At 31.5% G+C, this 13,852-nt stretch overlaps 2 protein-coding genes, 1 long non-coding RNA gene and 1 other non-coding gene across 5 annotated transcripts; 2 read left to right on the forward strand and 2 right to left on the reverse strand.

Moving 5' to 3' along the window:
- Positions 1-124: 124 nt before the first annotated feature.
- Positions 125-204, reverse strand: TRNAL-UAG (transfer RNA leucine (anticodon UAG)). The gene has a single exon. It is a non-coding gene; the product is annotated as a tRNA-Leu (tRNA).
- A 240-nt stretch (positions 205-444) lies between these two features.
- Positions 445-2,066, forward strand: LOC108859147 (B3 domain-containing protein At3g17010-like). Of its 2 annotated transcripts, XM_018633005.2 has the most exons (4): positions 445-771; positions 896-1,181; positions 1,262-1,557; positions 1,639-2,066. In XM_018633005.2, exons 2-4 carry the CDS (start codon positions 1,100-1,102, stop codon positions 1,654-1,656), a joined length of 396 nt encoding a protein of 131 aa, XP_018488507.1. In that variant the 5' UTR covers positions 445-771; positions 896-1,099; the 3' UTR covers positions 1,657-2,066. The 2 variants fall into 2 exon arrangements, with proteins under 2 accessions (XP_018488507.1, XP_018488506.1); XM_018633004.2 differs by having other exon boundaries at positions 445-1,181.
- Positions 2,067-3,161: 1,095 nt separating this feature from the next.
- Positions 3,162-4,574, reverse strand: LOC108860439 (uncharacterized). Its single transcript, XR_001950686.2, has 3 exons — positions 4,190-4,574; positions 3,668-4,045; positions 3,162-3,564 (listed from the first exon to the last, which is right to left on the reverse strand). It is a non-coding gene; the product is annotated as an uncharacterized LOC108860439 (long non-coding RNA).
- A 1,024-nt stretch (positions 4,575-5,598) lies between these two features.
- LOC108829147 (probable xyloglucan endotransglucosylase/hydrolase protein 8) lies at positions 5,599-13,845 on the forward strand. Its single transcript, XM_056985853.1, is given in 7 exon segments — positions 5,599-5,757; positions 12,720-12,744; positions 12,747-12,805; positions 12,889-12,946; positions 12,949-13,078; positions 13,204-13,274; positions 13,277-13,845. Coding segments are annotated over 7 exon segments (771 nt in total). The 3' UTR covers positions 13,546-13,845.
- Positions 13,846-13,852: the final 7 nt, after the last annotated feature.

Consider the following 13,852-nt stretch of genomic DNA (forward strand, 5'->3'; position numbering starts at 1 on the left):
TAACTATAACTATTTTTATTTTTAATTAATTTTTGTTAACCAATAAAATACATGGAATTGGATACTTATGAGTTGTGAGGCTCTATATATAACTGGGCAGGCAAATAAGAAAAATAAGAAAATTTGACAGCTGTGGGATTTGAACCCACGCCCTTGCGGACCAGAGCCTAAATCTGGCGCCTTAGACCACTCGGCCAAACTGTCTAGTTATTTATGTGATGACTACAAATATTATAATTCAACTGTTGTTAAAGTATTCCTCTTCGGCCCAAGAAGCTTTGCTTTCTTCTCTGTCAGGCCCACGTTTTGAGAAATCATACATATAAGGGAAATTGCCACTAATACCACTTTCAAGGTACCACTTTTCAAAACTACACTAACCAACTTTACACTTAAAATATCAATAGGTAAAAGACTAATATACCCTAACTTAATCAAATCAAAGGAGATGGAGAAGTCGTCGTTGTCTCCACCTGGTGAACGCCTCCGTTGCCGCCGAATCATTATAACCACCTCCGTAGCTTTTTGGCTTCGTTTCTGCATCTCTTTTGCAATCTGTTTCATCTTCGTGGAAGGCTTGGTTGGTTCAGCAAACGTGTTCGTATGAGAAGCCAACTCTGATGATCCGAGGGGATCAATCAGAACTGATTGGATTGCAGGGGAATATGAAAAAGATCGGGATTGATAGGGGCTGGGAGATATTACGATCTACGATCTACACAGATACATGTGATCTTGGGTCGTCAAGTGATGATGGCTTGGATAATAAAGGTATGATTTTTCTTCTATTCAATGGGAGATCTGTTTGGATTTACTTGGTGTATCGACAGAGGAGTCAACGATTTGTTAAAAGTGGTGCCTGGAAAGTTTGGATTGGGTTATTAATGTGGCTCAGGATCATAGTGATACTTGAAGATAACCAGATTGGAGAGAGAGAGAGAGAGGAGAAGGTCGAGTTACGATGGATGTGGAGAAGAAACATGGGACAGGAAGGTTATGTTTAAGAACCAGTTTGTGAGCGACAATGCTTACAGAGCCAGTTTGTGAGCGACAATGCTTTGGGTGAAACGAGGTCATTACCTTTACTCACACTGTACTAATGCGCTTCAACGTCAACATGTACAAGCCGAGTGGCAAGGAGATCGTCGCACCACGCAAACATCCTACAACGACTCCTTTCAGTAAGCATTTTGTTTTCAATGAAACAAAGTAGATTGTGAGGAAGAATGTTTTTTTGCTAATTTGATGATGATGTAAACAGGTGGCATAAAGAAAGAAGAAGGTGAGAGTAGCTACAAGGACGTGAAGAAGGAAGATGAAGCATGTGAGTCTGTGGACGGAGTTGAGATTGAAACCACAAAGAAGAAAGCTGAGGCTTCTAAAACATCCTCCAAGAAGAAGAAGAGCAAGAAAGTGGTGAATGAAGTAGATGAATCATCGAGAGGAAGAAAGAAGAAAGCTGAGAAACTCAAAACATTCAAGAAAAAGAAGAAGATCAAGAAAAATGGTGTTCCAGAGTTCGAAATCACCATAAGGAAATCATACCTCAAGTTCTTGGTAATATTTAAAGAAATTCAACAAGTATTCTATACAGTTTCTGACATGTGAATCTCTGCTTCTTCTTTGTTTTGGTATCAGTTGTCCGAGGGTGTTTGAAGAGGATCATATCCCGAGTGAGTCTATGGAGTACACGATCCATCACTCAAAGAGGAAGTCTTCATGGAACGTGCTTTGCTTGGTGAGGGAGAATCGAACAGTCTTCTCAAGTGGATGGAGTAGATTGGCAAGAAAGTTCCCTTTGAAGGTTGGTGACAGGTGTACCTTCAGGCTCATCAAACCCACTGAGTTTATCCTCATCACCAAGAAGGCCAGAAAAGAGAGTATTGTGGTTGACTGATGGAAGGAATGATGTTTAGTGTCTTGCTTTCGCTTATATCTGTGGAGACAATATGATATCACTTTAGCTAATATGTAGTGTTTTTCTGTGTTCGCTGTTGTTTATGATATTGGTCATGAGACTTAATTTTGTTTATATGCAAATCAATGGTTAGTTATTTAACGTCTTACTTATCGTGGCCTTTAGCATAGATATTTTAGATCATTTATAAATTCTTACAAAAATTCTAAGATGGCGAGAAAAGAATTGAGAATTTATAAATGATCTATAAAGTCTTCTAACTGATTTATAAACTCTTATAAATTGTGTTATGAAGATTATTAAATTCTTACAATCTTTGGAATAAACCCTTATAAATAGATTTATAAACTTTTATAAATAGATATATAACCTTGTAAATTAATTTATAAACACTTTAAAATAAATGTATAAACTCTTATAAATATCTTATAAGTTCTTGTAAATAGTTTTATAAACCTTTTTAAATATTTTATAAACCTTTATAAAATGTTTATAAATTTGTTATAATAGTTTATAAAATGTTTATATATTAGTTATAATGGTTTATAAATTATTTGTAATTGTAAGGAATTATATATGTATAATTTCTAAAGGTTTATAAATAATTTCTAAAGATTTATAGATCATTTGTGATGGTTTCTAACTTATTTATAATGGTTTATATATATAGTCTGGTCTGGATGATCTTGCAGCAGTCTGCAAAGCATTGGAAAACAGTGAGTTCTGACATTACTCACGAAACAGTTTACTTTAATGGGAAGTAAAACCCATGAACATGTTTGATCTGATCATCTTGATGACCTACTGGTGTATCTTTATTTACGATTGCAGGATCACGATAGTGTTCAACAGCAAAAGAAAGGAGATGACTTCTGAAGACTGAAGCTGACCCTCTAGTATTTGATGATTTTCTACTTTTGTATCTGATATAAATTATTTATAAACCCTTACAAAGTTATTTATAATCACTTATATAGTTAATAAATTCTTATGAATACATTTTACAAACCCTTACAAAATGATGATTTATGAACTCTTATAAGTTATTTATGAGCCTAATAAATGATAAATGATTTTAAATAGATTTATGAGCCTAATATATGATTTTATAAAACCTTATATATGATCTATAATTGTTTTATAAAATCTTATAAATGTCTTTATAAAAGATTTATAAACCCTTATATATAATCTATAAATTGTTTTATATAAAATTTTAAATTTCTTTATAAACTCTTATAAATGATTTATAAAATTTTATAAAAAAATTATAAACCCTTATATATGGTTTACAAACCATTATAAATTATTTATAAATGATATTTAAATATTTACAAATGATTTATAGACGTTTCTCATATTATTTATTATCATTTAAAAGTGATTTATAGAGCATTTAAACTGTCAATTATTCACAAACTCATAAACTTCACATTCTGGCAATGCCCAACGTTGTCTTTCAGTGTCTTCTTTGTTCAGTAACCATTGATCATGCCCACTGCAACATCCATAGCTATATTAAAGCTATCACTTAACTTCTTTACAAGCAAAAAGATCAGTGAACTTCAACTTTTAATTAACAATGAAAATAAATAACTTTGTGAACCAGAGAAGTATAAGTGTTTGGGTTTTAACTGTGTACACATCTGCAAAACAAGATCAACCTGATTTAGCTACAGAAATGAGGTATTATGAAAGGAGTCACTTGACACCCGAACAAACAAAACAAAAAGGAAAGCAAGCCATTACTTTAGGATTATTAAGAACCTGATTCAACCCCTTAGCTTCTTCAACAGCCATCTCTTTAGCTTCTTCTACATGCATCACTTTCTTCGGTCATTCTTCGAACTCCTACAGGTAAACAATACACAAAGCAGACAACACAGATACAAACTACAGAACTCACACATAAGCAGTTAAACTTTTTTGCTAGTCATTAGCCATTTCACCTCAAACCCATTTTCTATTGTGATGTTTGCTTGATTAGAAAGTAAATTTTCACATACGACACGGACCGTGAGAACACCAAACTCAGCATCCCAAGCAATGTCGTGGCTCAAAGTGGGACTCCATGAGCAAACTCACTGCGCAGGTCGAGACGGACGTAAAGGTTGTCCTCCCTGTGTTCTGTCATAACATAAACAGAACAACAAAAGAAGAGATTACCAACTACTGACAAGGCAGCAAACTCGTAAAGGTGGAAACTTTATTATGTTTTTGCACCAAGTAAAGGAGAGTAATGGGAGAGAAAATAGAAAGAAAGAGAGAGACTTGATATGAATGGAACTCCCGCGACATGTCAAGTAATCTTGCCTCAGCCATCTCCTCTTCTTCTTCTTCTTTCTCTGCATGATCTCTCTCTCTCTCTGTCTCACTCTTTCTCTCACTCTCTCCAATGACCTGATTCATCGCGAAAATAGGTTCGACCGAAAATCTCTCCGGTGGTTTCTTCCGATCGGATTATGCTATTTCCTGTGTCGGAACACCGTACTGGGCCGAATCGTTCACCGTCGCTTCTGCCATTACGCTCCGTTTCGATTTTTTTCTTGTTTCTCTAAATTTCACAGACGCCACTCCAAGAGAGGAGCATACGGTGGAAGATCGAAACCTCCTTTCAGTGATCGGATTTGGCAGCCGTGGAGGATCGTAGAGCACAAAGAAGAAAGACTCAAGGGTTACATTAGTCATTTTAACAATATATATTAGGTATTTTTGAAAATGTCTTTTTAGTGATGGTAAAGATGAAAAGTGGTACCATGAAAGTGGTAAACATAAAATTTCCCCTACATATAATAAGAAACATATGAGATACTGTTTTTTTCGATTTTATTACTCTCCAAAGCACATTTTGACTTTCATATAACAATATAAGGCACATTCCACTTGGAGGACACTTTATAGGTGTTCAAAGACTTTGATGTCCTTGTAGTAAGTGAAACCAAACCGAATTGGTATTTTTCTAAACCAAATCCTACCAATCCAACTTATACCAACTCTCAATTCTACAATCATGATTCCTTCGTTTCACGACTCTCTCTCTCTCTCTCTTTCTCTCTCTCTCCCTCTCTTCCGATGATAGCTGCGGAGATCTACTCCGAACCCTAATCCTCTTAGTCTCGCCGCTCTACACCTGCTTCCTCTCCTCTCTGTCGTAGATAAGCTTGTGAAGGCGATTTCAGACATGTGAGGTAAAAATCCCTGATTAAACCTTCATTTGTGTTCATCTCGACCCAAACTTGCTTGGACTCTTCTCCAAAAATCTTTTTTTTTGACGATTTTATAATGAGATCTTCCTGTTCATTTTATAATCTTCATGTTTACTCCAAGCACATCTTTTTGTTTCTGGTTTCTGACACCTACCTTTCAGATCTGCTTTTTTGTGAAACAATTTTACATAATATCTAAGTGATTTGCCGTTGTTTTCTTTCATCCATCTTTTACCTTCATTTAATCTTTATTGATCTCAAATCTGGGTTTTTACATGACTATTTTTTATTTTATTATCGATCTCTGAGAACAACCAAACGACGGATTACAGTCCAAAAAAGCGAACAAGGTTAGCAAACTGAACCAACTCCTAACTTATCTAAGGACGGTAACCTCCATGTTTCTATTACGTTCTCTTTTCAACTTTTGACAAGGCAAAGCTTATCTGCCTAATGTGATGAAACTCTAATCTGATGGTTTTCCTATTTGTTGTCATAGTCCCAAGCGCCTATGGAGAAGATCACATCGTCAGCCAATACGAGGCACAGCTTCACCGCTCAATATCTCCAGCAAATCAACAAATGGACAAACTACAGAGAACCCTGCAGAACCCGTTCATGCTACACCCCTCGGTACATCCTCCGGCCACGTCTCACCAGTACACAACAGCCCTGACCACACTTTAACCACCCCAACATCTCCCGTGCAGAATAACCTTGACCACACTTTAGCCGTCCACAACTTCACCATCCACACCCAAAACAATTCCCCGTCAAGTTGATGCAATCCACAAGCAGTTTGTAATATGCTAAACTTATTGCATCGGGACTCACTTCTAGGCTTTTTGTAATATGTTTATCATCGGTACCTTCCTCATTGCACCAGGAATTCGACATGGGGAGGGGATCATTTTGTGGATGCTAAGGTTGCTTTGGTTTTTAAGTTTTCATTATGTGTACCTGTAACTTGCGTGGATAAATCGCACAAGTAGTTCATGACCACAATTCAATTCAGGTTATCAACAAACCGGGGTTCTTTAGTCTTGATTGTTGTGGATGGAAGGAAAAAAATATTAATTGTGGACGGTTCACAACTAGTTGCCGATCACAATTTGATTTAATTGTGGACGGCTCACAAATAGTTGCGACCACAAAATTATTAATTGTGGACGGAAAAAAAAATATTAATTGTGGATTTGTCAAGTTACAAGCAAAAACAAAATTGAATCTTACAGATTCTGCTACGCAACACTCCGTCACAAAACGCACAATCGATGTCGTTTGTGTTTGTCCTAACAAAGGCAACGCAATGCACTCACGTCATTGTCCAAAGAGATGAGTTGCCAGCCTACTTTCAATTAGAGCTTTCAGATTAAATATGTACATTCTCCATCCAACGGTCCATGAAAAAAGCACCTTTATCATTAAACCTGCCTCATTAACGCATCCAAGGAAATCAAAGCCGAACCGATTTCCCTTCTTGCAACATACCAAACCGACGCCTTTCTCAACAGGGATATTGTTGACCTCTCACACACTACAAGACAAGGGAAAGTGTCCCACATGCTGAATGTGTCTCTGAGTGTAACCAAAACTCAGAATGTGTCTCTTAATGTAACCAACTCGTTTTTTTCTTATAACCATAAGATACAAAAGTAACGCGCTCATACTAGACCAGACCATACATATTTGTTAACCGAGCCCGATCTGAAAGTTGGGGGGCTTTATTCAAAACAAAAATTTTTAATCTAATTTTTATTCATCTTAAATTTCTTTTTTTGAACAAAATCTTAATTTAAACTACTTCTTAGGATAGAGTATTTTTAGTAACTTAAAAGTTAAAAAAGCATTTTAGTCTATTACAAAATTGTTTTTATATAGTTATAATATTTAAAACTGCTTTATGTGATTTTCTTTCTGTTTTACGTTTTGTATATATATAATTTTTTTAAATAAGGGCTTCAGAAAAGTAAAAACCACATTCAAATGTTTCAAGAGCATGGATCAAACCGGGTCTGTTTTTAAAATAAGTTCATCTCTTGTTCATCATCATTAGCATTACTGTATTAATCCTAATAGACTATCTAAAAAAAATATTCTAGTCTTATAGTGTAAAGTAACAAGGTCGATAATCGTTTAGCAAAAAAAAAAAAAAAAAGGTCGAGTTGCATATAGTTTAATACTATCTATAAATGCTTTCTGCATATCTCACATCTAAAACATTCATATCCATACAAGAATAATAGTCATGTAAAAATACATTGTATAATGGATAATGGAAGAGACAGTCCAACTTGCTACTTATAATAACCTAACTAGATCATGACCCGCGCGCCTGCGCGGGTTTATCTTTTGATTCACATATTTCATATTCATGTTGTATATTATTTAAGATTTATAATATAAAAAAGTTAGAATGATCCGGAACAAACCAATCGATCCGGACAAAAAAAAATCAAATACCTACTTAGATCTAAATGTTGAGAACTCGAAGAACTCATACCTGAAATGAACAGATTTATACCCGATCCAGTGAGCTAAATTTCAAACATAATATCTTTTGTTATATTTTTAATTCATTTTTTGGGTTGGTGAGATTTACTATTTATTCGGAAGATTTTTGGCTTAATGGTATATATTCGTAGGTTTCTTTTTTCTGAACAGAAAAAAAAATTTAGGTCTTAATTAAATTTATCTTATATAACAAATTGCTGCTATAAATAATTTTTATAAAAACTAATTTGTAACAGTAATATCATTTTTGTTATAAATTAGTATATCATGGTTTATAGGTTCAAAGTATAGAGTTAGTCGTCTTCATAGTATTACTAATATTGATAAATGCAAGTTAATGAATACAAATAATATATTGTATTATTAGTAATCTGTCGTATAGTATTATATGTTAGTAGATGTATTATTAATAATCTATCTTATCTTATAGTATAATATGCTAGTGGATGTATCTAGTTTATAATAAAATATATGCAATATAAGGAAACATGCGTAGTGGATATAATAATAAGGTAAGAAGTAAAAAACTATGGTAATGGTTGATATTAATTATTTATAAAAAGACATGTCTAATAATAAGTAGATTAATATAGCATTAATTACGTAAGGTCCAACTTTAAAATCCACCTAGAAGAAGTTGTAATGTTTCTGTTTTAATAAGATAGATGATTTAGTAATTCAGGTGTATTATTTCTCCGCTTTTTTCACATTCTGCTTGCTTCACGTGCACTGTCTCGGACTACCAAAATCTGAGACTTGAGTTTAACTGGATGGATTATAGGGCTGGGAGGCACTAAATATCCGGGGTGTTTTAAGGTATTTGAATCTAGATCTGGATTTTTATTCCACGGATCCATGCTTTTACTAACATTATTCAGATCCGGATTCTCGGATATCTGGATGTCGGATATCTTTTTAAAAATTGTAATATCTAGTAAATATCTGGATCTGGAACCTTAAAATAAATAAAAACAATATTAAAATATAAAAATATTAACAATAATTTAAAAAAAAATTATAATATTTTTAGTTATATCTACGTTTACTATTACAAAATTTATATAAATTTATATATACTAGGTGTTTTGTCCGCACATACATGCATAATTTTCTTATTGTACTTATTAATTTATGTCTTATTAATCTAAAACAGCATAATAACCTATTATTGATGTTTTTAAATAGTTAAATCAAACATCAAAGTATTTATATATGTCAAATATTTTTTTTATCAAAATATATACTTATTACTGTGTTAAATTTTTTAAAACACTCATATCTTAGAAATAGTTTAGAAAATATCTTTATATGAATGTTTTTCTTAATTAATATTTAATTATCATTTTTGTATCTTAACTCTTTTAACTTTTATAATAAAAATTTTTTTTTCAGATACCAACACAATATATATTAGAATTATCATAAAGTAAAATTTATTTTTAAATATATATAAAATTCACTAAGAATATTTTTTAAATTAATAAATTAGCGAATCGTTTAGAAACTAATAATAAACCAATAACCTAGCTAAAAGTCTAAAACCTAACAAAATATGAAAAATAAGAAAAAATAACCAAATCAATGATTTAGCTAAAAGTCTAAAACCTAATAATATTATTAAAATAAAATTAATTTTAACATATATAAGATTTATTAAGGGTATTAATAATAAATCAACGATTTAACTAAAACCTAATAAAAACATGAAAAATAAATAAAATTACCAAAAAGGTGGAAAGCATGACAAATCAGCAAATTTACTTCTCAAATAATAGTATTTAAAAGAAGATTACTAAAAAAAATATTTTCAATTTTTGGAAGCTACGTTATATTAAAAAAGATAGTAAAAAGTTAATATATTTTTCCTTTTTATTTATGTTTTTGGAGAAAATTTAGAAAAGAAAACTGAAATTTCTTTACATGTAAAATATCTATGTTTATATTTTCTAAATTTTTAGTTTTCTATTTGTGTGCTTTGTAAAAAGTAAAATTAAATTAAAAGTTAATTAAAATATTATTATGAAAAGAAATAACAATGAAATATATTAAATTTAATATCTTCAAATAGAAATATTATTATCTTTTAAAAGAATATTTTAAAAATAATTTATATTTACACTTTTTATGAATCTACATTATATATATTGGATTCTCTAGAATTAGAATTTATAATTTATATTTATAATTTCTAGTTTTTTCGCCGGCATATGCGGATCTGAACATTTTACTATTACTTATTAATATATGTATTACTAATTAATAGACTATAATGATAAGTTCTTATTTTTATTTTGATTAAATTATTACATATTTAATTATAATGTTTTTGAAAATTTCTTTGTATAGGATAATCTTAAAAGTCACTAATAATCTCTTTTCAATTATATAAAAGTAAAAAAAAATATTTTTTAATATTTAGTTATATATGCTATGTTGTTTTAGATTTTATTAGAAGATTTTTTCAGATAGCAACAAAATATATAGAGAACTTATCTTTTTATTTTAAATTATTTTTAGATTTAGGATAATTCTTACTATTAATAACTTTTATCAATTATCTTATCAAAAATATTAAATCCGATTTTAATTTTAAAATAATATTATTTTTTAAAAGAAGATTTCTAAAAGAATTTATATTTACATTTTTATGAACCTGCGTTATATATATTAGATTCTTTAGGTTTAGAATTTAGAATTATATTTACAATTTTTAAGTTTTTGGCTGGCACATGCGGGTCAGAATATTTTATAATTACTTATTAATATATGTATTACTAATTTATAATAATAAGTTTTTATTTTTATTTTCATGAAAATTATTACATATTAATTAGAATATTTCTGAAAATTTCTTTGTACACTATATTCATCATATATAATAATATTAAAAGTCACTAAAAATTTCTTTTCAATTATATAAAAGTAACAAAATTATTTTATTAATGTTTAGTTATATATTTTATGTTGTTTTAAACTTTATTAAAAGATTTTTAAGATAACAACACAATATATAGAAAAATTATCTTTTTAGTTTAAAATATTTTTAAATTTGGGATAATTCTTACTATTAATAATTTTAATCAATTATCTTATCAAAAAATATTAAATTCCTTTTTTAATATATATATATGTTATTCATTAAGGTTATAAACGATATTAACCAGTCTAACTTTTAACATGAGTGCTCCGTTGCTAAAAATTATTTCACAAATAATAGTATAGATATAACAAATAGTATATATATATATATATATATATATACATTATTCATTAAGGGTAGTATCGATATCAACCGCTCTAATTTTTAATGTGAGAGTTTCGTTGCCAAAAATCACTTCGCAAATAATAATATAGATATATTAGTATAAAAATAGAAATATAATAAATAAAATTATTTGATATATATATATTTATAATTTTAAAATAATTATCAATAAAAATTACGGATCCGGATATCCGAATAAAAAAATCAAGATATCCATATTCGAATTTGGTTTGTACGAATCCAATAATTTACTATCTAGATTCGGATTAGACTCCTTAGGATATTCGTATTTTCGGAGCGGATCCGGATCGGATCTCGTATCGAATCCGAATCTTGGATAATAAATCTCAGGCCTAATGGATTCATCCAAAATTTGCCAAGTGTTTCTCTAAATATTATTAACATTTCAAAATCTAGAGAACTACTAAGTGTCATTAAGTCTATTACAAAAATTAAGGAAAAATAAATCATATTTGAAATAGAACTATTATTATATAATGCAGTTTAGAACTTATAAATTTTATAAGTCTTGGTTTAAAATCTCGATATTTTATAAAGAAATTGCAGTAAATATCTATATATCACTTGACCAGTTTCAAATGCGCAGATGTTGTATTGTTTCATTTCGAGAGCAGATAATTTTAATTGGATTTTTTTTTTTTATGAAAAATAGTTGTTTGTTCCTATAGAGATTAGATTTAAACAAATAATTGATGATTCACAAGAAAGCAAGAAATTCACAAGAATTAAATAAGAGCAATTCTCCTCATTAGCCTTTTTAAAATTTTCATCCTAAAACTAAGAATGTTGTTGATTGATATTTACAACATTCTTAGTTTTGGGCAATGAATTGATGATTCTCCCCATTAGCCTTGTTGATTAAATAAGGACAAAGAATTGATGATTCACAATAATGTTTTTGTTCTTTTTTGCTTTCACATAAACATATCCACTGAATCTGGAGGTCCAATGATTTTCATGTGTTCTCTTGTTATTTTTCTAATGCCCAGAATACCTTTGTCAGCTCTTCAAAAATAGTTCAGTGACTAATCTCAATTCTCAACTCAATGAATAAACCGGTCAGTGTTTGAAAACTTTAAGTAAATAATGCGGGAATATTAAGTTCGATCATGGCCAAACAGTTGACAATAATTTTAAATGTTGAGTTTACTGTTAATTTCCTCTATTCTTTAATTAATCTTTTGGTGCTTTTTCTTACAACTTTAATAATTGCTACTTTGTTTAGTGGTATAATAAATTACTAGATAATAAACGGTATCCAAACCCAAAAATGAATCGAAAAAATAGTGGTGAGACCAGTAAATTTCCCGGTCTTTAAATTAAAATAAAGCTTGATCATCTTCTCACTCAAGGAACCAATCAAATCTCTCTCTCTCTCTCTCTCTCTCTCTCTCTCTCTCTCTCTCTCTCTCTCTCTCTCTCTCTCTCTCTCTCTCTCTCTCTCTCTCTCTCTCTCTCTCTCTCTCTCTCTCTCTCTCTCTCTCTCTCAGAAAATCGAAGCAGAGACACCCAATAGAGACGAGAATGAGAATAATCACGAGCTGTTCTTTCATGGCAGCTCGAATGGCGTCTAACTCAATCGCAGCAACACCAGCACAGTCTTTCGAAGACAACTTCAATATCATGTGGTCTGAAAATCATTTCATTGACTTCCGAGGATGGACAGATCTGGAATCTCTCTTTAGATAACGATTCCTTCGTATCCATTTCAATAACCGGAAATCACTGGTTAAGATCAATGTAGCTCGTCCTTTTAATTTTTGAGATTCCTTTTGAGGTAGGATGTGGGTTTCAGACAAAGCACATGTACAGATTCGGTTGGTCAGTATGAAGCTAAAGCTCGTTGGCCGATACTCAGCCGGCGTCGTTACCGCTTACTACGTGAGCCGTTGTTTTATTAAAGAAAACTATAGAAATATATCAAATTTCATTTTCTTATAATTATTTTTTGTTGATGAGCTTAGATGTGTTCAGAGAATGGAGCAGGAACGGAGAAAGACGAGGTAGATTTTGAATTTCTAGGGAACCGTACATAATTCAGACCAATGTGTTTAAGAAAGGAACCGGGAATCGGGAGATGTGACATTCCCTCTGGTTCGATCCAACCAAAGATTACCACACTTACTCCATTCTTTGGAATAACCACCAGCTCGTGTAAGTCCCCTCTTAATCTGGCTTAAACCATAACCAAACTTCAACAGAATCAAACTAGACCAAATCAAACCGAATTGGTCAACTGGTACAATGTGTAATCCAGTTAAGCTCAATGCAAATCACAGATTATTCGTGGATAAAGTACCGATTAGAGTGTACAAGAACAGTGACAAGGTACCAAACAATGATTTCTTTCCGAGCCGATGTACTTGTTCTCAAGCATCTAGAACGCCGACGACTGGGCGACACGTGGTGGTCTAGAGAAGACTGATTGGAAAAAAGCTCCTTTCGTCTCTTCCTACAAGGACTTCGCCGTGGAAGGCTGTCGTTGGAAGGAGCCATTCCCTGCTTGCGTCTCCACCACAACGGACAATTGGTGGGATCAGTACGATGCATGGCACTTGTCCAAAACACAAAAGATGGATTATGCATGGGTACAGCGTAATCTTAAACTCGTTGGATTTTAAAAAAAAAATTAATAGATGAACCATTTACGGGTCACCACGTGTCAGTGGAGCCCGCAGAACAGTGCAAACAACAGCAACATTGAAGCTTATTTAAGCTCTTCTTCTTCTCTTTTCCTTTCCTTTTTTTAAACTAAAATAATAGCACGCAACCCCCTAAAATCTGGGGTTAATAATGCTCTAAGCTTTCCTGGGAGTGTTTCCATTAGCCCTTGGGCTTAGAATCATTCTTTGTTTTCAATTAATGTATTAAGCGGAAATTGCTGCTGTAATAAGTTTTAATTAAACTTTTTCTGCATTTCATTTCTCC

The sequence above is a fragment of the Raphanus sativus genome, chromosome 5 (genome assembly GCF_000801105.2).
Source record: "Raphanus sativus cultivar WK10039 chromosome 5, ASM80110v3, whole genome shotgun sequence".
Lineage (NCBI taxonomy): Eukaryota > Viridiplantae > Streptophyta > Magnoliopsida > Brassicales > Brassicaceae > Raphanus > Raphanus sativus.